The sequence below is a fragment of the Trachinotus anak genome, unplaced genomic scaffold (assembly GCF_046630095.1).
Source record: "Trachinotus anak isolate AG129_WGS33_773 ecotype Australia unplaced genomic scaffold, CSIRO_AGI_Tana_v1 ptg000009l, whole genome shotgun sequence".
In the NCBI taxonomy this organism is placed as follows: domain Eukaryota; kingdom Metazoa; phylum Chordata; class Actinopteri; order Carangiformes; family Carangidae; genus Trachinotus; species Trachinotus anak.
Genome location: NW_027273860.1, coordinates 4,060,740 through 4,081,724, shown reverse-complemented (window position 1 = coordinate 4,081,724; position 20,985 = coordinate 4,060,740). Strand labels below are relative to the sequence as shown.

General features: G+C 41.8%; 1 protein-coding gene across 2 annotated transcripts in view; it reads right to left on the bottom strand.

Annotated features, from left to right (window-relative positions):
• Positions 1-20,985, bottom strand: part of LOC139625050 (cadherin-18) — an 81,830-nt gene that overhangs the window by 14,277 nt on the left and 46,568 nt on the right. For both annotated transcript variants that reach the window (XM_071484634.1, XM_071484635.1), the window contains exons 5-10: positions 20,033-20,200; positions 18,479-18,666; positions 17,441-17,694; positions 9,004-9,140; positions 6,150-6,271; positions 3,635-3,752 (exon numbers count right to left, since the gene is read on the bottom strand). In XM_071484634.1, the coding sequence (XP_071340735.1) occupies positions 3,635-3,752; positions 6,150-6,271; positions 9,004-9,140; positions 17,441-17,694; positions 18,479-18,666; positions 20,033-20,200 (987 nt within the window). The remainder of the gene's footprint in view (positions 1-3,634; positions 3,753-6,149; positions 6,272-9,003; positions 9,141-17,440; positions 17,695-18,478; positions 18,667-20,032; positions 20,201-20,985) is intronic.

The following is a 20,985-nucleotide window of genomic DNA, read 5'->3' as shown; positions in this document are numbered from 1 at the left end:
CAAACAAGGATCGCGATTCCACAGCAAGGAAGAGGCCACGTTCGGAGTTTGAGACTGAATGTGTGTTTTCTTTTTATACACTCAACCGCTGTGCTGCTCTGGTATTGTTAAAACAGAGCTGGAGCTGTTACAGTGCAGGTCTCCCTAGGAATGGCACCAATTGTAACAAGATAATAGCTTTTAACAAATCTGATATAGTTGCAAATAGTCAGAAAATAGCTTCCTGAAAAAAACATAATGCATGCGCTAATGGGTTCTTTTCAAAGTCATGATTGTTAAATTACCTGAGATGAATGAGAGGGAGGAATGGTTTGCAGATATCATTAGTTATTTAACTAGAGTGTGGTCATTAAAAATATCAGTATCTCAACCTTAATCCCTCTGTTCACAAAAATCTGAGCACAGAGCCACAAATAAAGTTTCATCAGTTTCAAACGCTAATGGAGGAGGAAAGGAGGTCAGGAGAGAGTTAGTCGTGTGAGTGACTGAGAGGGATTTTCGTCAGTTGCACAACAACAGAGGGAGGTATTAGACCCTGGCACAGAGCAGCCACCAACTGTTGGTTTGCTACAACAGCGAGGAGCGAAGCTGCTTGGAGTGTGAAGAGCTTACTTTAATTATCAGACACAGGAGTCAACAGTATGGTGCATTGTGCCTCTCTCGCTCACCCAGATATTGTGAACACAGCAAATAACTTCTAATACACAGTGGCAGCAGAACGCCGTACGACTCCCGACACCTCTTTTGAAATGCTGGCTCTGAGTGACTGGAGATGACTGAGGCGGCATGAACTCGGGGTGCAGCCGCTTATCATTAAGAGGGAGGTTTGCGCAGATGAGCAGAATCTGGAGAAAAATACTTTAAGTGATATGAGGACAGGGGAATTTTAGTATTAATGAGTAAGCAGATACATTACACAACAGAACAGACGGGGAAAAAGAGAAAACCTCGATGCTAAACACTGTAATATAATGATTTGTCATTTGAGCTTTTCGGCCTGAGAATGGCACTACCCTTCATTGATGAGCTGCTGAGTATAATAGAAGGTATGTGTGTGCCTCTGATAGAGGGTGGCTTAAAAGGTAGTTCTTAGAATGAGAACCACTTTCCTTATCTAAAAGTGAGCTTAAGTGTGCCCTTGACTAAGGCATTTAACTGCTCCAGTGGAGATACTCTGTGGTCAACAGAACAAGCTCGAGGCTCTGCTGGGCAGCTGCCTCTCTGCCATCCGGTCAACTAACCATCCAGGTTGTTGCTCTCAATCAGAACATGCTCTTCAACAGCTCTCCTAGTTAGAGAAAGGATGCTGCATGAAGACACACAACCGTCCCTCTGTGTTGGAGTTCCTATGCTACCCTTACAGGATGTGTTTTTAAGGGCAAAACAAAAAGCACACACTGTTAGAGCTCTATCTGTTAGTTGTGTTGTTTGAGTTTTCCTCATACTTATCCCACACTGTGACTTGCATAAAACTCCCTTTGTTCTTTCAGGTTCTCCTTGAGCAGTGATTAAAATATGAGTGCTTTTTCCTTCCATGTCATGACACATAATCGGCCAATCCCACATGGGATTATATATATACGGATATAGTTTGACAAAAACAAAAGTCTGTGTTGTGGTATACAGTAGGCGCCAACACCTAAACTGAAAGGCACCATCACTCAAACTGCACAAACCAAAAGAAGAAAAAGAAAAAAAAAATCCTATCAATCCTCCAAGAAAGAAGAGTTTCCTTCCTGAATGCTTTGGGATTATATTACTGCTAAATCTTTGACTCAAATACTTGGGAGGAAATATTTTCAGATTGCTGGTGTTTGGATTTAAAATCGAGTCTTTAAGTGTTTAATTCGCTCTAAAAGTTGACCTAACCCAGCCTGGCTCCAGGAGGATGCCCCCGCTCTTCCAAATACAAGCAGAGCTTTCCAAAGACACTGATCCAAGGAGTTGCTCTTACTCTTGTTCCTCATGTGAGACCAATTTGCCCTGGAAGGCCCTACCAGGAGCTATTACCCCCAGCAACACTGCTGCAAGGCTCACAGCGTCTGTAATTTATTTGGTCAAACATTGCAGATGAAACAGTCAGCAAACTCTTACTAAACTCTTCCCCTTAAGTAGTATCTGTAGCCACATTTGAATTTTACTGTTCACACTTGTGCCACATGCCTCACATTATCTGGCAGATGTCTTATTAAAGAGAAAGTGCAGCGAGGAGCAACTGTAGCACAGGATGACTGCATCACTGTGGCCAGCTTGTTGTTGATTAACAAATGATTTTTCAGTATTAGCTTTTATTAGCTTTCCTTCAAGTCCACACTGTGAATCCCCAACGCGGCATATGGCAAATCAGCAAGAGATATTTTGCATGCAGCCGTGTAGCAGTGCACCTTGGTGTTTTTCTCGGTAGTACCCCAGAGTAACAAAATGACAAAGATAAGAAATATTTAACAAGTGTTTTTCACAACATATACAACATGTTCACACTCATAAAGAGATGCCAAGATACCAGTCCTAAATTAGATGGGATAAACACAGTGTCACTGTAGCGCCAGGTTTTTGGATTTGAGCTCTGAATCTTTCAATGTGGTTGGGTCAGTTTTTTCGATCAGCGCTCCTGCAACAGGCAGTAAAGGATCCGATCAAAGACAAAATGATTCATCATCAAGTACGGAAAAAGTTAATATTCTGTGATGCCGACTGACAAATACACACATTACACTTCCATTTCACCCCCAACAGTTGACCTCAGAACCAGTCTAATGGGTTAATAAGTGTAAAACTGAAGCCAAATACTCCTCAATAAATTATTTATACCAAATTTGCACTTTCAAAAATTGATAATTCGTGGTCCCTCAGGAGATACGTGGAGCAGTGAGGCAGTTGATCTTTCCTTGTTTGATTCATCTCCCCCTTAGGACTGGAGGTACGTTACATCTCTGAGTGCCACTTAAATGAATGCAGTAAAACTTCCCTCTGCACCTCAGTGTAGTTGAAGCAGGCAAGGGAAGACTTGTGATGGGAAGCAAGTGGACCAAGGGCCAAACAGACTTATCTCTTATTATCACATCGATTTTTTTTTTTTTTTTCTTTTTTGATCTCTCATGTGCTCCCCTTCCTCTCTGTTTCCCTTCCTCTCTCTCTCTGGCCCAGAGATTCATCTGGAGTGCTGTGAACTCCCCTCCTCAGCAGACAACTGTGAGATCTCCTGTCTGAGAGCTTTTAAAAGCCCTGTGATTGCAGACCGACTCAGGGCTAGGTATTCACCTGAGAATGAGATGGTTGCCACGGTAACACCCACCGTTGGCCCTATGACGGCACAAAATAACAAACGCAGGAAAGGCGGAAAAGAGAGAGAGCGCCAAAGCAGGAGAGCCATCTGTCAACAGAACGCAAAACATGCTAAATCTTTATGACTCCTATGTTTCATGAATACACGATTCACCACAGAGTCGTTCGAGTCTGGCGTTTGAGTCTCATGTTGACTGAGCGCATATTTTTATTGCACCTCCAAGGTGTGAGGAAATCGGTACGGCTTATTGGATCTTGGAATTTGAGCAATGAGGATGGAGCACTGCCCCAGGGACAGAGTGAAAAACTCATAAGAAATGCAAACAAACATATTGATCGCTTTAATTACCTTCATTGTCCTTCAGGGTGAAGTTGGGATTAACTGGTAGCTGGCTTGGCAAAGCAAAGGAAAACCGCTGTCCATTGGCAAAGTCATCCTTATCCACTGCTGTGACAGTCTGGATCACCTATTGTTTGGAAGACAGAGGGTAAATTACTTTCCAGAGGCAACACCTGCAACATTTAATTAGCTGCAGCACTATTTAGAATCACTTTTTCGCTCTAACTGCATCCAGGACAAAGGCTTGATTTACTGTCTGACGCATGTCTCATGATTTGTTTGATCATAATTGGACAGAGTCGCGGTTCCTCTGACCTACAGCCAAATGGCCCTGTAACATTTTCTCCTCTACCTGTGTATGCTGCCTGAGGGGGAGTGGCTGGTTGTGACACTCGGGATTTCAGAGCATTTGGCATGTGCCAAGACGGGAGAGGAGGGGGGTGGCTGGCATCTTACAATGACAGGGGTGTTCTCAGGGCAACCTCGCTGCTACTTATGTCAGCTTGTTACCTTTAATTGGTAAAAGGCACAGTAAGAGCAGGGAGAGCTGGCGTTGAGAGAAAAACAATCTGATAGCCCCTGTCACCACAGGGACTTCTTATCTTCAATGTGAGATCTGAGGTGTTGCTGTGCTCCTGGTGTTCTTGAAAGTCTTTGTCTTTTCTGGTGCAGTCTTACGGTTTGTGCTTGAGTTTACTTATGTGGATGTCATGGTTGAAGCTTTTGCCCTGTGAGAGCAGGTTTCTTTTTCTTATGGTCTTAATGGCTCTCAAGTTAGTAATAATAATGCTGTTTTCCATTAATGTTGTAAAAACCAGTTAATTGGGTGGAAAACCAGTGGAAGCGATACAATTGACTGCTGAAAATTCCAACCCAAGGACACATCACTTCTTGGTTGGTTTCTGAGTGAGTGCAAAGTCGTTCTCCATAACATAATATTTGGTTTAATCAGAAATCTATGATGTTGTCTACATACTGTGGAGGTCTGGCTCTCGGTGGTGTTAGAATACGATATCATATCTTTCGGGGTCTCACTGCATTAAGAAATTGAAACTTTCAAATCACCGAGTAGTTCAGTGTTGTGGCTATCTTGCTGTTATCACATCTAGACTCTTCAGATCCAAACATCAACTCATTTTATTATTTACCAGCAGACACATCTCAGCACCAATATCAGTCACATATCTTGATTTCCGATTTGTAGCAACTGCCGAATTTGAATTATGTCAAAACCTGAATTTTGCCAATCATGTTTTAAAGGTCCCATATTCTACACTTTTACCATGTTTTATTTGAAGTGTTGATATCCATGAGAAGATATATTTGTGGTTTTAAGAACCAAAAACAATCTCACTATAGTTTTACATCTCCTCTCTCAGGCTTCTCTCTGGAGCTTTAATAACAACAGGTTGGTGAGAGCTGAGAGCCTCTCTTCAAAATCAAATCATGCAAGATCAGACAGAGGGTTCTTATGGGACATGGCTGAGGGCAGTGACTGCTTTGCTGTGACATCACAAAGTTACAGAAGTGCTGACGGCTCGTTTTAAGGCTCAGTGTCTGAATACAGGCTTTGTGCATTTCTCTGTGAACTGCAGCTTTGATACTGTCACAGTATTAATGTAGAACCCAGACCTTGTTTATAATCAAAACAGACATGGAAGTCTCTTTTTATACAATATTGGACCTTTAAAGCATGTTTGTGGTGATTTTACCGGTGTACTGTTGCTGTAGTTCCCTGCAATTCCTGTTTAATATGCTTTGAGCACTGATTTTGAGCAGTGATTTAACTCTTTATTGGAGCTAGGTGTATTGTTACAATTTTAATGGACCCCTTCTAACTAATTATACAATTTTCCATCGGCGTGGTATTAGAACTAAGATGCAAACTGATTTGAAAACATTAATGAGCAGCTCTATTCTCATCTGAATGGTGGGGTCCCACTATCTCATTCAACACTTTATAAATCTTCCCACTTAATCCCCTGGGCAGAGAATCCTGAAGTTGCTATGCAGCCATAACTCAGATTTAATGTAAACTTCAATTCAAACTTTTCTCCCACTCGCTCAAAACTATTAAAAATGTAGTTAGTTGTGTCTTCCCAGTCTTTCTCCCATCATCCTTCGTCGAACCAGCCTTTCAGCCATTTCCATGCTGCTGATTGCTTTATATCTCAAAACCCTTCTTAATTTGAATGAATCAAAGACTACTGAGAGCAAATTGGAATGAGCTTCGATTTAGAGTTGTCATGGTTTGCTGCTGAGATACTCATTTTCAGTGAGGGATGATTAAGCAGCTCTCTCCAGTGCCTCTACTCTCACTGCTCAGCTCTCAGTGAGTAACCCAAACCGCAGAGGAAAACATTAGTTCATTGCAGAGTGCATGCATTCAAGGAAACGACCGCATATCTCTGTGTTTTCTTTATGTGGTGTGTTTAGGGGTGTATGAATGTGTGTGGAGAGGAGAGAGAGGAAGAGACAAACAGAAGCAGAGGCAGATTTTTCTAGGTGAATCCTACACGCTCACCTGTCCCGGCCTTGAGCTCTCACACACAATGACCTCCCCATCCGTAGCTATTTCTGGCGGATTGTCATTCACGTCCAGGACCTGGACGGTAACGGGAACGTGACTGAGAAGGCTGGGGTTGTCTGTAGCAGAGACAGAACATATGACAAAGAAGATGAAAGTCAAATGTAAGCCTTAATAATAAAGTAGAGCATCAACATTGTAATTTCAAACTGGGACACACTGTGCTCTTTTTGTTGGGCTTTTCTTTTTATGGCTTTAGTCTTAGGCTGTGCCACTACAAAGGCACTGAGGGATGCAATGTTGCAGAAGGCAATTTTGTGTATTAAAGCACATCTGATTGTCTTTGTGCAGCATTGTGCTATCCCAGTTGGTGTGTGTGGTTTTGATGCTTTTACCCATTGTCCTGCATGAGCAACTCATGAAGCATGTAAAACATATGCCTTTTTTCATCATCTTTTCTGGTCAAAAAATACCAGAAAGAAAACATGATATAACACTTATTCTTTGCTCTATTGAACCAAGATTTCATATTGATTGTGTTTTGCTTTTAGTACTTATGAGGCCTGAGGTCTGATATACAGATGATTTTCTTCCTTTCAAATATTACTGAGGATCCCTTATGCAAGGCAGTTACCCTTCACCCTGTGTGTTACCTCAGGCACCAACAGGAGGAGACTAGTTATACTGGGTAGCTTCCAGGTGCACAGTGTGCACATGTTACAATGTGAGCATGTTGCAGAACCAAGCTGAAAAATATACCATGCTCACTCAGCAACACCCTCCTTGAATAGCAAAAAAAAGTCATGCAGGTGCAGCAATCTTTCTATTAAATTAATGTTCCCAGCTTTTTATTTACTTCTTCATGTAAAGGTTTCCATGCATGGCATTTTTTTCAGCACCTAACGACAGGCCTGACAGTGCACCTGCAGTAGTATAAGACAGTGCTTTGTGTTCTCAGATGTAAAGTACAAAGGTGAGCCAAAAGCTAACACTAAAATTCAATAACGTATTCATTCTCGAATTTGCTCTCTCACTGCGGTTTGTCTCACAGCTCCTGGTTGCCGTTAGACAGCAGGGGAAAGTCCCTGCAGGATGTGGCTGGCTGCTTTATGTCTGCGACACTATGTGTCCTTGCTCATTCAAAGTGGTAAAAATGTATCCGTCTGCCGTTTGATAGTGCCTCGGCATGTAACTGTATCCTTGAATACTAAGCAGAGGTGAGGAGATAAAGAAGCATTAGCATGCAGCACCTCTGCTGGTTGGCAAGAGATTTGCCTAATTGTGATTACAAATTACCCAAGTTACCTGATAGCAATTCCTGAAGTTAGCGGGGCCTGCATTAATTTAATTAATTTTCAATGTAGGAAAGGACATTGAAACAATTGGGACTAATTTGATTTTGTAGTTAATTATAAGGAAAATACACTCTAACCTATTTGAATACATTCTAATCAATATGCAAATTAACTCCTTTATCCCTGTTTTCTCCAGACTTTAATTGTTAATTTCTTTGTTAACTCACCTGATATTGGGCTGTGTTTAAGTACAGTTTGTGACTGTTTTATTACTGTGCTATTAAACCATCTTGTTGTAAAGAAATGCAAACAACCAGTGAGAGTTGAAAATTGACCATGTTAATTATTAATAATCATAAACCACTTGGAAAATACATAAGTTGTGTTTCCTTGATGAAACCGTTGTGTGGAGCTGGTTTGGCCACTAATCTGAAGGTCGGTGGTTCGATTCCTGGCTCCTCCAGTCCTCATTTCAAAATGTCCTTGGACAACAAGATACTGAACCCCGAGTTGCCCCCAGTTGTATCATCAGTGTGTGAATGTGTGTGATTGGCAGAGTACTACGTGTGCAAGAAAAAAGCAGTGTATGAATGGGTGAACAGGGCTTTCACGTTTTGAGTGGTTGATAAGACTAGACATGCCTGATACAAATGCAGTCCATTTACCATTACTAATTTAAAAAAAATAATCCTGTGATTGAAAGACTTGGGTTTTATTGATTCTTATTAAATAAAAATTGGTAGACTGGTAAAGGATAAAGTAGTGACAAAGACCTGGATAGATCTGCAAAGTGATGCAGATGACAGCCATTGATTGTAGTTCTGGGGCCTTGGTGTCCTGCTGGAGTGGATGTGTGTCCATTTACATGTACGGTATGACAGTGAAGTGTCTTTGATCAAGACAGTGAAGTGAATATCTACCTAAAAATAATGTTCTGCAGGTTTTATTCTGTAGGTAAAGGGAGAGGGCGCAGTGCAGATTCATATAGTCGGTCCTTTTGATGGAACCTTGCTTTTGTTGATATTGATTTTGACTCCAGTTTTACACTCCATGAATTTGAACCTGGGCTGCTCTCTCTCACTATATGATCCCCTCAGGGTGTCTTGTTATCTTGTAGGAAAGGAAAACAAAAAAAAACAAAAGAAAACTTCAGGGTAGAAATATGTTACCTACCTTTTGCACTCTCTTTCAAATGCTTCTTTCAGGCAACTACATTATTGCATGTCACATGTCAAACATGGGACTAATATACGATATTTATATGTCAGTAGGTGATGAGAATGGTACAGTAAGTGTAGTGTATGTAAGAGCCATTTTATAAGCAATATAATGTAGATTTAGAGTGATGGAAAAAAATGCTACCTCCTGTTAGCACAGAGACAGAACGGGAACAACCTTTCTTTAACTTTCCAAGATGAAATTAAAGTCAAAATCTGTTTCGAGAAGTGTTGCATGTCAACGTGGCAGGAAATTCAGAGCAGACAGACACGGCGGGTGCTTCATTCCCTCACTCATGTGTCAACATTAGCTTTATGCAAAGTAAACTGGGTACCTACCAACCTCCGAGGCCATCACAGTGATGTTATGCCAAGGTATGTCTTCTCTGTCCAGAGGCCGCGTCGTCCGGACAACTCCACTGCTCTCGTCAATTCTGAAGTACCTCTCTCCGTCTTCTTTGCTGTCCATGAAATACCTATTACGAAAGCATATTATCCACTCAGTATTCACTAGAGATGTATTTTACAAAAAACACAGTGATGGATAAATAAAAAATGAAATAATCTGTAGGGTACCGTTAGCTTGTGGTACCCAGTGAGAATTCATTTGTTGATTTACAAGTAAAAAGACGTCTAGACTTTCAGGTTAAAAGTGAACTAAATGTGGTGGAAAAGTGAACCTATATATAGGCCAGGTTACATATTCCCACTGTTCTGACCACATTTAATTGACTGTAATTGAATGCTGTTGAAACAGTGATTATATGTAACTTTACCACCACAATTACATTGTGTAACACAGACGCTAAAGACTTTACATTTAGGAATAACTTTTGTATTTTTTATTTTTTATTTTTAATCTCTGTGGTTTAAAAGTTAAAAATGCAAAGAATCAGAATCAGAATCAGAATCAGTTTTATTGCCAAGTATGTTTTCACATACAAGGAATTTTTTCTGGTGATTGGTGCAATTGATCAGCAACAGTGGGGCTCTCTAGCCTTGTTGATGAGGCTAATAGCAGATGGGAAGAAGCTATTTTTGTGGCGAGAGGTTTTGGTCCTGAAGGACCGCAGCCTCCTGCCAGAGGGGAGTGTCTCAAAGAGTTTGTGTCCAGGGTGGGAGGAGTCAGCTACAATCTTCCCTGCACGCCTCAGAGTCCTTGAGGCGTACAGGTCCTGGAGGGACGGAAGATTGCAGCCAATCACCTTCTCAGCAGAGTGGATGATACGCTGCAGTCTGTTATTGTCCCTCTCCGTGGCAGCAGCGTACCAGATGGTGATGGAGGAGGTGAGGATGGACTCGATGATGGAGGTGTAGAAGTTCACCATCATAGTCCTTGGCAGGTTGAACTTCTTCAATTGCCTCAGGAAATACATCCTCTGCTGAGCTTTTTTGATGAGGGAGCTGATGTTTAGCTCCCATTTGAGATCCTGTGTGATGGTGGTTCCCAAGAAGCGAAAATGCTCCACGGTAGCCACGGGGGAGTCACACAGGGTGATGGGGGTGGGTGGGGCTGGGCTCTTCCTGAAGTCCACTATCATTTCCACTGTCTTCAGAGCGTTTAGCTCTAGGTTGTTCTGCCTGCACCAGGTCACCAGACGCTCAGTCTCCCACCTGTAGGCAGACTCATCGCCATCAGAGATGAGTCCAATGAGAGTGGTGTCGTCTGCAAACTTCAGGAGCTTGACAGACTGATGGCTGGAGGTGCAGGTGTTGGTGTACAGGGAGAAGAGCAGAGGAGAAAGAACGCAGCCTTGCGGGGATCCAGTGCTGATGGTCTGGGAGTCAGACACGTGCTTTCCTAGCTTCACGTGCTGCCTCCTGTCAGACAGGAAGTCGGTGATCCACCTGCAGGTGGAGTCAGGCACGCTCAGCTGGGAGAGCTTGTCCTGCAGCAGAGCCGGGATGATGGTGTTGAAGGCAGAGCTGAAGTCCACAAACAGGATCCTGGCATAGGTCCCTGAGGAGTCCAGGTGCTGGAGGATGAAGTGGAGAGCCATGTTGACGGCGTCGTCTACAGACCTGTTGGCTCTGTAGGCGAACTGCAGGGGGTCCAGGAGTGGGTCAGTGATGGATTTGAGGTGGGACAGGACAAGACGCTCAAATGATTTCATGACCACAGAGGTCAGGGCAATGGGTCTATAGTCATTTAGTCCTGTGGGCCTTGGTTTTTTGGGGACAGGGATGATGGTGGAGGATTTGAAGCAGGCTGGCACGTGGCAGGTCTCCAGTGAGGTGTTGAAGATGTCTGTGAACACTGGAGACAGCTGATCAGCACAGTGCTTCAGGGATGATGGAGAGACAGAGTCAGGACCGGCTGCTTTGCGGGGGTTCTGCTTCTTAAAAAGCCTGTTGACATCTCTCTCCAGGATAGAGAGAGACGTTCCTTTGGTGGAGGAGGAGGGGGGTTCTGATGTGGCTCTGATGTGGAGGTTAGTGTCAGGCTTGTCCCACTGTCTTTCAAAGCGGCAGTAGAACTCATTCAGATCGTTGGCCAGACGGAAGTCATTAATGGAGTGGGGGGGTTTAGGTTTGTAGTTAGTGATCTGTCTGAGCCCTTTCCAGACAGAAGCAGAGTCATTGGCTGAGAACTGGAGCTGAAGTTTCTCAGAGTACAGTCGTTTAGCTTCTCTCACCGCTTTGCTAAACCTGTACTTGGACTCTTTAAACTTGTCCCTGTCCCCACTCCTGAAAGCTTCCTCCTTTTGCCTCCTGAGCTGACTGAGCTTAGCTGTGAACCAGGGTTTGTCATTGTTATAACTCACCCTGGTGCGTGATGGGATACAGCAGTCCTCACAGAAGCTGATGTATGACGTCACAGCCTCTGTGAACTCATCCAGACTGTTGGAAGCAGTCCTGAACACCTCCCAGTCAGTGCAGTCCAAACATGCCCGCAGATCCTCTATGGCTTCACTGCACCACTGCTTTGATGTCCTCGCAACAGGTTTACACAGTTTTAGTTTCTGCCTGTATGTGGGAATCAGGTGGACCATCACATGGTCAGAGTGGCCCAGTGCAGCCCGGGGGACGGCGTGATAAGCACCACTGATTGTGGTGTAACAGTGGTCCAGAGTGTTCCCCTCTCTGGTCGGGCAATTAACAAACTGTCTATATTTGGACAGTTCATGACTGAGGTTCCCTTTGTTAAAGTCACCAAGGACAATAACTACGGAGTCCGGGTTGGTCTGCTCCACACACAGTATCTGGTCTGCGAGCGCCCGCTGTGCCTCCTGCACGTTGGCCTGTGGTGGGATGTAAACACCGACCAGGATGAACGAGGTGAACTCACGGGGGGAGTAGAAGGGCCTGCAGTTTATGATGAAAGTCTCCAGGTCAGGAGAACAGTGCTGCAGGATCACTGTCACGTCTTTGCACCAGCCACTGTTTGCATAAAAGCAGATTCCTCCACCTTTGGTTTTGCCGGACAGCTCTGTGTCGCGATCCGCTCTGAAGAGTTGGAAGCCGGCCAGCTCCAGCGCAGAGTTCGGAATCGATCCACACAGCCACGTCTCCGTGAAGCACAGGACGGCAGATGAGGAAAAGTCTCTGTTCTTCTGCACCAGTAGCTGAAGTTCATCCAGTTTGTTGGGCAGTGAACGCACGTTGGAGAGAAAGATACCTGGGAGAGGTGTGCGGAGTGCGCGCCGGCGGAGACGCGCAAGCGCACCGGCACGTTTTCCTCTCCTCCGGCGTTTCACTGCGAGAGCAACGGTCAGTGCACCTCTGACCAAAATGTCCAATAATCCCACAGATGAGTCGAGAAAAGTAGGAAAAAAATCCACTGGAGTTGTTTCTCTGATATTAATGAGCTCTTCTCTGGTGAAAGAGCTCCGGAAACCAAAGCAGAAAACTGGATTTATAAAGAAAATAAGGCAAAAAAATGCGCACCAAAACACCGAGGCAGCCATCCGCGGCGCCATGGCAACAGAATTTAGTACAAAATTTATTACAAAGAGTAATTTTGACCTCTAAGTGTCTCTTAGTTGCGGTGATCCATTTGGCGACTGGGACAAACTGGCAGCAAGGCAGACTTGCTGCACCGTATCAATACATCCATAACAGATACGGGACATACTGTAAATGCAAAGCTATATTATGATTTCCACTATAGCAAACCTAGAATATCTTCATCAATCTTGAATCTTGAAACAAGAGCCTTTCAGCATCAGTATGGAGCCACTTCCTGTTCTGAACTGACCAAAGTGTCTAGAAAATACCCAAAATGCACAAAGTGAAAGGCCAGAATGGGGTTTGTATTGATATGAAAGAGATGGAACAGATGTAATATTCTACCACCACTAAATTAAAAGTGCTCACAGACACAGAGCCTGAGATATTCATTGCCACTAAACTGACCTTCGTGTGAAATCAGTAGAGCCAAACAGAACTTAGTGAAATGCCTGTGAACACTATGCAGTCTTTTTGGCCCTGGCTTTACTTCACTACCTCTACTGAGGCATTAAAAAAACATATATTTATTTACTTCGGTCTGTGTCTATTTGGTGACAAACCAGAAAACAAAAACTTCCATTAATGATGAAAGATTGAGCTACCCAAAAACCACGCTGTGAAATGAATGAAGAGCAGAAGCTGTGCAAGCCAAAGGGGATGTTATGTTCTTATGCTCCCATTATTTTCAAAGTCTTGCGCAACCTTCGAAGCTCAAGAATAGAATAATCCCGACTGCTTTTAACCGGACTTTAGGTCTTGACAGAATGTTCTGAAAATACATATTTCTAAGTCAAGAGCAATTATCCTCAATATTTAATAATGACAAAAGGCAATGTTCTGCTGGCAGTGTTTACACTGTTGTAATGGCTTTCTAGCAACGCCGTTATCAAACCAGAAGCAAAGCAGTCTGTGGAATACAAAGCAGACATGGGCTCAGTTGCTCTTCTCATGAGTTTAACCACGAAATGAGCATTGACTGTGTATTGTCTAATTTATCTCTTAATGACCTATTTACACCTTTAATCCAGCATTCATTCTCCTGAGCAATATGGCCTCTCGACAATTTTCAATTGACATGAGAGATGGAAATGGTATAGGGATATTAAAGCCAGGATTGCATTTATTTGATATAATGAACTAATTTTTTAAGCATGGATTGCTTACAAGTGTATGCAGCACCCTCAGTAGAAATGTTGTCATGATTTATTAAACGCTCAGGCTTATAAGAGCGTGAAGGCTTTTGGGCTGTAAAAAGGAGAGTTTAGGTGCTAAGCATTCACTTTGTCTCAAAGAAAAGCATGTGATTTTATGGCTCCGCTGAGAAACACTTCAATACAGTTAATTACTACTACTGGTGATAACTTGTGTGCATTTGTTGTTTGGCGCTTTATGTTCATATTCCTGCAGATAACCAGCCAAAAGTGTAAGATGTTACACCGTGTAATGATTGTTTCCCAGAACACCTTGATAAAAGAATATCTTTTCTTTTCTTCAAACAAAAAGATCGTCTGCTTCCCTATATTCTCAAAAACACAAACTAAAAACACAGTAATTGTGGAGTGTTTTTCTTTCAGTGCAAAATTAGTGGAGTGCAATGAACATCAACAAAACTTGGTCTATTATTTTGATAGCCGTGGTGGTAATGATCACTACAAAACACAAAAACAAAATTGTTTGATGGATAAAAAACAAAGAAGCAACTTTATTGTCCTTCAACCCTTAGCACCAGTGTGGCAAAAGTCACAAGATGGCCTGAGGGTGGTTAGAGATACAGCCATGTTGTTACCCAGTTTCTAGGGGTTTATCATCTGTAAAGTGTCAGCTTTAGGAAACATCAGACACCTTATTGGGCTGACCTCTACATTTTTTAGACTTGGTTCAACTCTCATTAGTCGAAGGGTGGAGTTATAATGATGTAAACATTCACAGGAGTCTCAAAGACTCCACAACACATCATGCAGCCCTGTGCATCAAACAAAACGACATCTAACCTTCTCTTTGGAAGTGGGTGTAAAATAGAGACTAGAAAATAAAATAAAAAGTATAACAGACAGATCTGACACACATGTGCACGTTCACCTCAGTGCTAATATTTTGAAGATGCTTATAGTTAGTGTGGTAGCATGCTAGGTAGACATTTCAAAATATATCCGAGAACAGTGTTAATTCAGCCAAAAAGTTTCCTGTTCTCTGTTTTACCCTCCTGCGGGAGCTAGATGAGAAGCACCGAGCTTCAAAGTCATTGGGATTTACATTATCCACTGGGGATCATTTAATTTTTCAGATGTCCAATCTGTCTTCAGAAGTAGACTGTTATTTTTACATTTGAATTCCTACAAAATCATTCAAATATGTTAAAACTGACAATCTGTTATGTACTATGGCTGTTTCTACCAAAGGTAAGAAACATAACAGTCAAAGCCGAAGACTGGGGACAGATTTGAATCTACACAACCAGGCCAAGAAGTTTTCACAACTGTTCCTGGTGATTATGATAATGTGTAAGAGCAACCAGGGGTAATGAGCCATCAAGACTTTGCTTGGCTATTTAGATGTCAATTTCACGCCAACATTTGAAATGTCACTTCAATAACATATTTATTTCAATGCATGCGCAGGCAGACTTGATGATCAAAGGGAGCCAAATACTGATCCCTGCTGCACTCTGCAGTCTGACGCCAACACGCGGAGCGGTGGCACAGTTGTTCAGCTTTTGTCCGGGTTCAAGTGGATGTCACTGAAGTACTTCCCGCTGCCTTCTTCTTCACGTGGCGAACATTGGAAGTGATGTACGGTAGGAACGGACGACGAGGAGGTGTCCCACAAGGAGAGCAAGGAAACTCTTTCATATGTAGATTGCCTTGTTGTTTACAACACATCTTTCACAAAGTCTTAAGATTCTGACATGAATCAAAGAATCAGCTTTACCCCGTGTCATTCTGCCATTTCAAATTGTATAGTACTCATTCACGAACCGCAGAGCTCACCTCTCCAGAACCTAGCAGCAGTATAATCTTAAGTCTTTATGCTTAATACTGTATAGAAAACCCCAGGGCTCTGCAGCCTATATGTAAACGCAACAGAAGATTGCTTCTTATTGACATATCAGCCATACTTCATCTCACGAGGAGTCTCATCTTTACAGCTACTCCATCATTTACACTGAGGCAACAGAGGGAATTCAAATGAATACAAGAAGTGCATAGTTGCTTGAGTGTAATGTCATGAAATGAGGTACCTGTGCAGAGCAAAAAAACGAAGATTAGTCCACTGCCTAGGGCTAACATCAATCTTTTTTTTCAGCAAGTACACAAGCATGTGTTTAGAGTGCATACAAATGTGCTAAGCAGTTGTATTGCCTCGGGTTATTTCACAGGTTTGCCGACAAAATAACAATCTATGTGATGACGCCAAAAAGCCATTATGCATATTACTGATGTTTGGAGGTGATATGAAACATTTAGTGTATGTATAGTATCACTAACAAAGAGGCTATTAAATGTGATGCAGTCCATCTTTCAATCTGTTAAATTATGCTTTATTTTGTTATTAAGTTCATAGCCACCTGAAATATCCTTAATTTGACAGAGCTGGTATTTTGAAATGTCATACAATGCTTAGAGACACTGTCTAGCCCCATCTTCTTCTTCTCCTGCACTGCAGGATTATTGAGCCAGTTCTTTTGTGGGGTGCCATCTGTTTTTTCCATATGGCTACAGTCACCAACAAGAACAAACTCCTAAAGATAACTCATTTAGCCAGCAAACTCATTGGTGTTCTGCCGAGCATCTTATCCGAGTGTGTCACCTCATCCGTGATCCGCGAAACACTTGCAATCACACACAATGACCCAGACCACCCACTCTATCGGCACTTCACCCCCCCTTCATTCTGGCTGTGGGTGCAGACTACCCATGTGCAGAAAGGCGCTTACAGCAATACAAGCTTTAAATAAGTAACCCCATCCTAAATTACAAAAAAATCCAGCCTGCAGTATGAAGAGTGTCAATCCAAGTCTTTGTCTCTGTCTCTGAACCATGTAACTGAGTGTCCCATAAACCCTGTATCATGCACCTACTGAGAAAATAAATGTGCATCATGCTTTATTTCACATGTGCATAATGAGTATGTGCAAACTAATGTTAAAACCAATGCTCAAATTCTGTATCTATAAAAGGTACGATTACATGAGGTAGAGATATTACATGCAAATTTTAGAGTTTTAGTAAGACAAACATTTCTTGGAGGCAGAAATAATCTTGTTAATTGACTTAAACCTCAATAGGCAAAGCTGAAGCACCTCTGTTTTTTTTGCAGCAACATGGATGTAACTGGTAACCTGAATGCCAAAAATAAAAGTGAATATATAAGCAACTAAATTGAATCCAAAAATTCTCTCTCACTATCACTATCAGAATTATTGCATGGCAAACATATGCTTTATCAGCTATGCTAATCAAACAGATATGGTAACCAGGCTTTTTAAAATTCTTTTGAAATCAATCTGGCAAAGGCTGCCATGTTTCAAAAAAAATTTGGCAACCAATTACTTGACAAAGTGGCAAAGTTACATTGGCTGCCAGTCACAGCTGAAAGCCTGTTGAGTCTTAAAATAAGACTCATAATATTAGCAGCCTCCTCTCTTACCTCCTCTCTGCACTGATATTTCATAACAAGAAAAACAAAAAACACTGTAGATCTTCAGCTCTGTCCAGTGATGCACAACCAATAAGACAGTGTGCCTGCAGAGCAGCTCTGCGTCTCAGCATTTGTAATCATTTCACTTCTGCTTGTGTATATATGCGTCCAGCAGTTAGTGCCTTACCTCACAGGGCTGTTCTCGCTGTCAGGATCTCGAGCCGTTACAACGCCCACCTCTGTGCCGCCCGGTGCGTTCTCATATACATCCATGATATAATAATCCATAGAAAAGACGGGGGCTTCGTCCACATCCCCAACCGTTATTTTAAGGGTGGCGGTATCTTTGAAAGAACCGAGATAGGAAAAACGAGGATCCACATGTGTGTTCACCCCCTCGATGTGGAGAGTGTAGGTCTTCTTTCTCTCATAGTTCAGGGGCTGTTGGGAAAAGGCACCATTGGGACATATGATTAGCACACTCAAGGAGTTCAGCTGCATTTGAACTGTGCAAGTGAGAAAAAGTGAAGGCCAAACAAGGGCTCACTTCCTGCAAATCTACATGCTAAGCTCTCAAACACAACTGTCATCACTTTGCAGTCAAATGAGTAGTTAGACAAAAAAAAAAGTATAACTTGTAGTTTGTACAACTTAATTAACTTTTTTTTTTACATTACTAACTTCTACTATAAAAATCAAACAAATATATTCCAATAATTAATAAACAGATTAAATATTAAATTACGAGTATGTGAGCTGTAAGTTTAATGTTGTGTGTGAACAAAAAATCTCCTTTCAGTGTATTACTTTTTTTCGCTGCATATAATATAGACAGTTAGAATCATGTTGTTTTCATTGTAAACAAAGATATTTACTTAATTCAAATTCAGCAGTACTACAAAAAGACAGTATAAGAGTCTCGGATCTAAATTTTGAATCAGTTTCCTGCTGCATTTTATTCTGAATAACTTGGGACTTGCACATCAGCTGGCACTCTTCTTCTTCTACTCTTTTACTGAAGCACTGCCACATTTTTAGTGCATTACTTCCAGCATACTGAACGCATGTGTAGATGGCATAACCCTGTATGTACATTGCTCTACAGCACCACCGGAGGTCAAAACTGGACATTTCCCCTATTAGTCTGCATCAAAAAAAGCACAAGACTGATACATGTGACCATTTCCTTGCACATTTTTCTGTTTTGGTGAGAGTATGCACTCACCTTTTTGAGGCTGATGATTCCCTCTCTCGTGTCCCTGTCTGTGGATATGGAAAACATGTTGGCCCCCTCTGAGTTAATGATGCTGTACTTGATGTCTGCATTGACTCCAAGGTCCTCATCATTGGCTTTGATCTTCCCCACCCGTTTACCTACTTGAGCTGATTCAGGGACGTACAGCTGGTAATTTTCTGTGGATAAACATTGATGTATACCCATTTAGAGACAGGAAAGAAAAAAAAACTGCTTTAAACACAGACCAATCTGCCCCACATCATTGTCTGAATGTCACCCTAAAAGGGCTTAGTTAAGCAATTTGATTGTGTCACCCTTTGTTCCTGAGGGAATGTCATTAAAAATACTCCACAGTGCTTCAATTGACATTAAATGCTAAACTGAGGTTGATAGCGCTGCAGTGAAGCAGATCAAAACTCTGAGGCAGATGATTATTCAGAAATGTTGATGGTTTTGAAATAGTTTTTCACCGCAGCACAAAATGAAAAACTCAGAGCCGAGGGGGGATTGTGTTTGATGAGGCACTTTCAAAGGCAAAGAATCACAACTTCATCATTACTTAAATTTATCATTAAAATGGAGAAAATTCAGACGGCAAAAACAGAGGGTTTAGATGAATGCTTTTCTAATTTTGCTAATTATGGAAAATTTAACTGCGATATTAGACTACTGAGTCACACAATAATGAAGTATAATACATCATAGTGAGGAATGCAGAGTAGGTCTAAGAGGGGGAGCCTCAATAATCCATGATTCGCTCCCCAAACCGTCTAGGACTGATAAATGGTTAATCAATGCATGCATGAAAAAATTATAATTAAAATAATTAGAATTTTGTCTCTACAAATACTGCCATGATGATGTTTTCTCTTTTCCATCGAGCAGCGAAACCCGAGAATACACTCGAATACACGGATAATCTGTCATGCGCAAACGTATTAAGACTTTTGCTCCACATAGCACTTTTCTTCCAGTTACTTTTCTTGCTATCTTTCCACCCCTGCAATGAAAATCCTGTCTTCTTATAAATGCTTTTCAGGTAGTGTAACTGCCTCAGGCAGCTGTGGTGGAGGTCTGCTGCTCAAGGCCAAAAATGGCTGGGAACAGCTTATTACATTTATTACTATTACCAGCCATAGCTTGGCCATTTAATGTAATAGAAGCTAATTCAGGTTAGTAGCAGTAAAACATTACTATACCATTGGTTATTTTATTAAATTAGCCTTCTGGCGAGTTAACTAGCAAAGCAACCAGAAGGCAACAATTTTTTTAGATTAAAGCGTTTTCAAATTGATGCTATCGCTAAAAGAAAATGTAGGGTTCTCCAGTTCTCTAGAGCACATTATAACCTTATTCCAATACAAACACCTATCTGCTTTCACATTAGTTTAATTCTCCAACCCAAAATTGTATTGTTTGTTCTGCATGATAGTAAATTTCCATGATGCCACCTGAAATGGTTCAAAGAGTATTTGTGATGTTACTGAAAAGCTTGCATTTTGTTATTTGCAATGTAAACTTCAGGTAGCACTCCATACATACTTTGGGGAAACTTGGGTGGGTTGTCGTTGACGTCGGTCAGAGTGATGTTGATGGTGGTGGAGCCAGAGAGGCCTCCGACCTGGCCTGCCATGTCTTTGGCTTGGATAACGACTGTGTAGTGTTCTCTGGCTTCTCGGTCCATGTTAGCTAAGGCAGTCCTGATGATTCCTGCAGACAGACCATTTACACTATAATAGGTATTCATAAGCTCTCTCGTGGAATGAGACTTTTTTTTTTATATACATATATATATATCAGCATTAAAAAGAACAACTAGGTAGCATTTAACAGCAACTGTCTTTTGAGAATAAACAAAACAGGGCACAGGCAAAATAAATTTGACAAAAAATGCTAGATGAAGACACAGGAAGAGATTGTTGTTGAGAGAATGAAAACAACAAGTGTTACTGTTGTCAACTATCATTTCCCCCCATGTTTTCTCCACAAAGACCTATTTCAGTTATGGACCATTCCCACAGCACTTTTTTCCTTGAAAGACAAACACCATAAAGCTGCGTCTTTCATCTTTGATTCTCCTGGTCTTTCATTGTCAAGGTTAGCCTTTCCTCACTTTTAGTCATATTTAAAATGACTATGCAACCTTGGATCACGACATAATGCAACTTTCTAAGGCACCCACTCAATCACATTTATTACTACAATAACACAGCAAACATAGCCATGAACTTTCACAATGCTAACTCAGTGATATATGACTGCACCTCTGCCCACTATAGAGAAACTGCGCTCAGGTAAATTGCACCAGAGTAATGAGCTAAAAAGACAGCGTTTGCTTCCTGTGTTGCTGGGTGGCAGGTGATTTATTGAATATAATAGGTACATGTCTTGCACATATATTTGTCTGTGTGTGTTTGTGTGCAGCCTTCCCGTGTTTGTTAGTCTATATTAGTTTTGTGTGTGTGTCTGGAGGGTTAATTTGCCACCATAGCCCC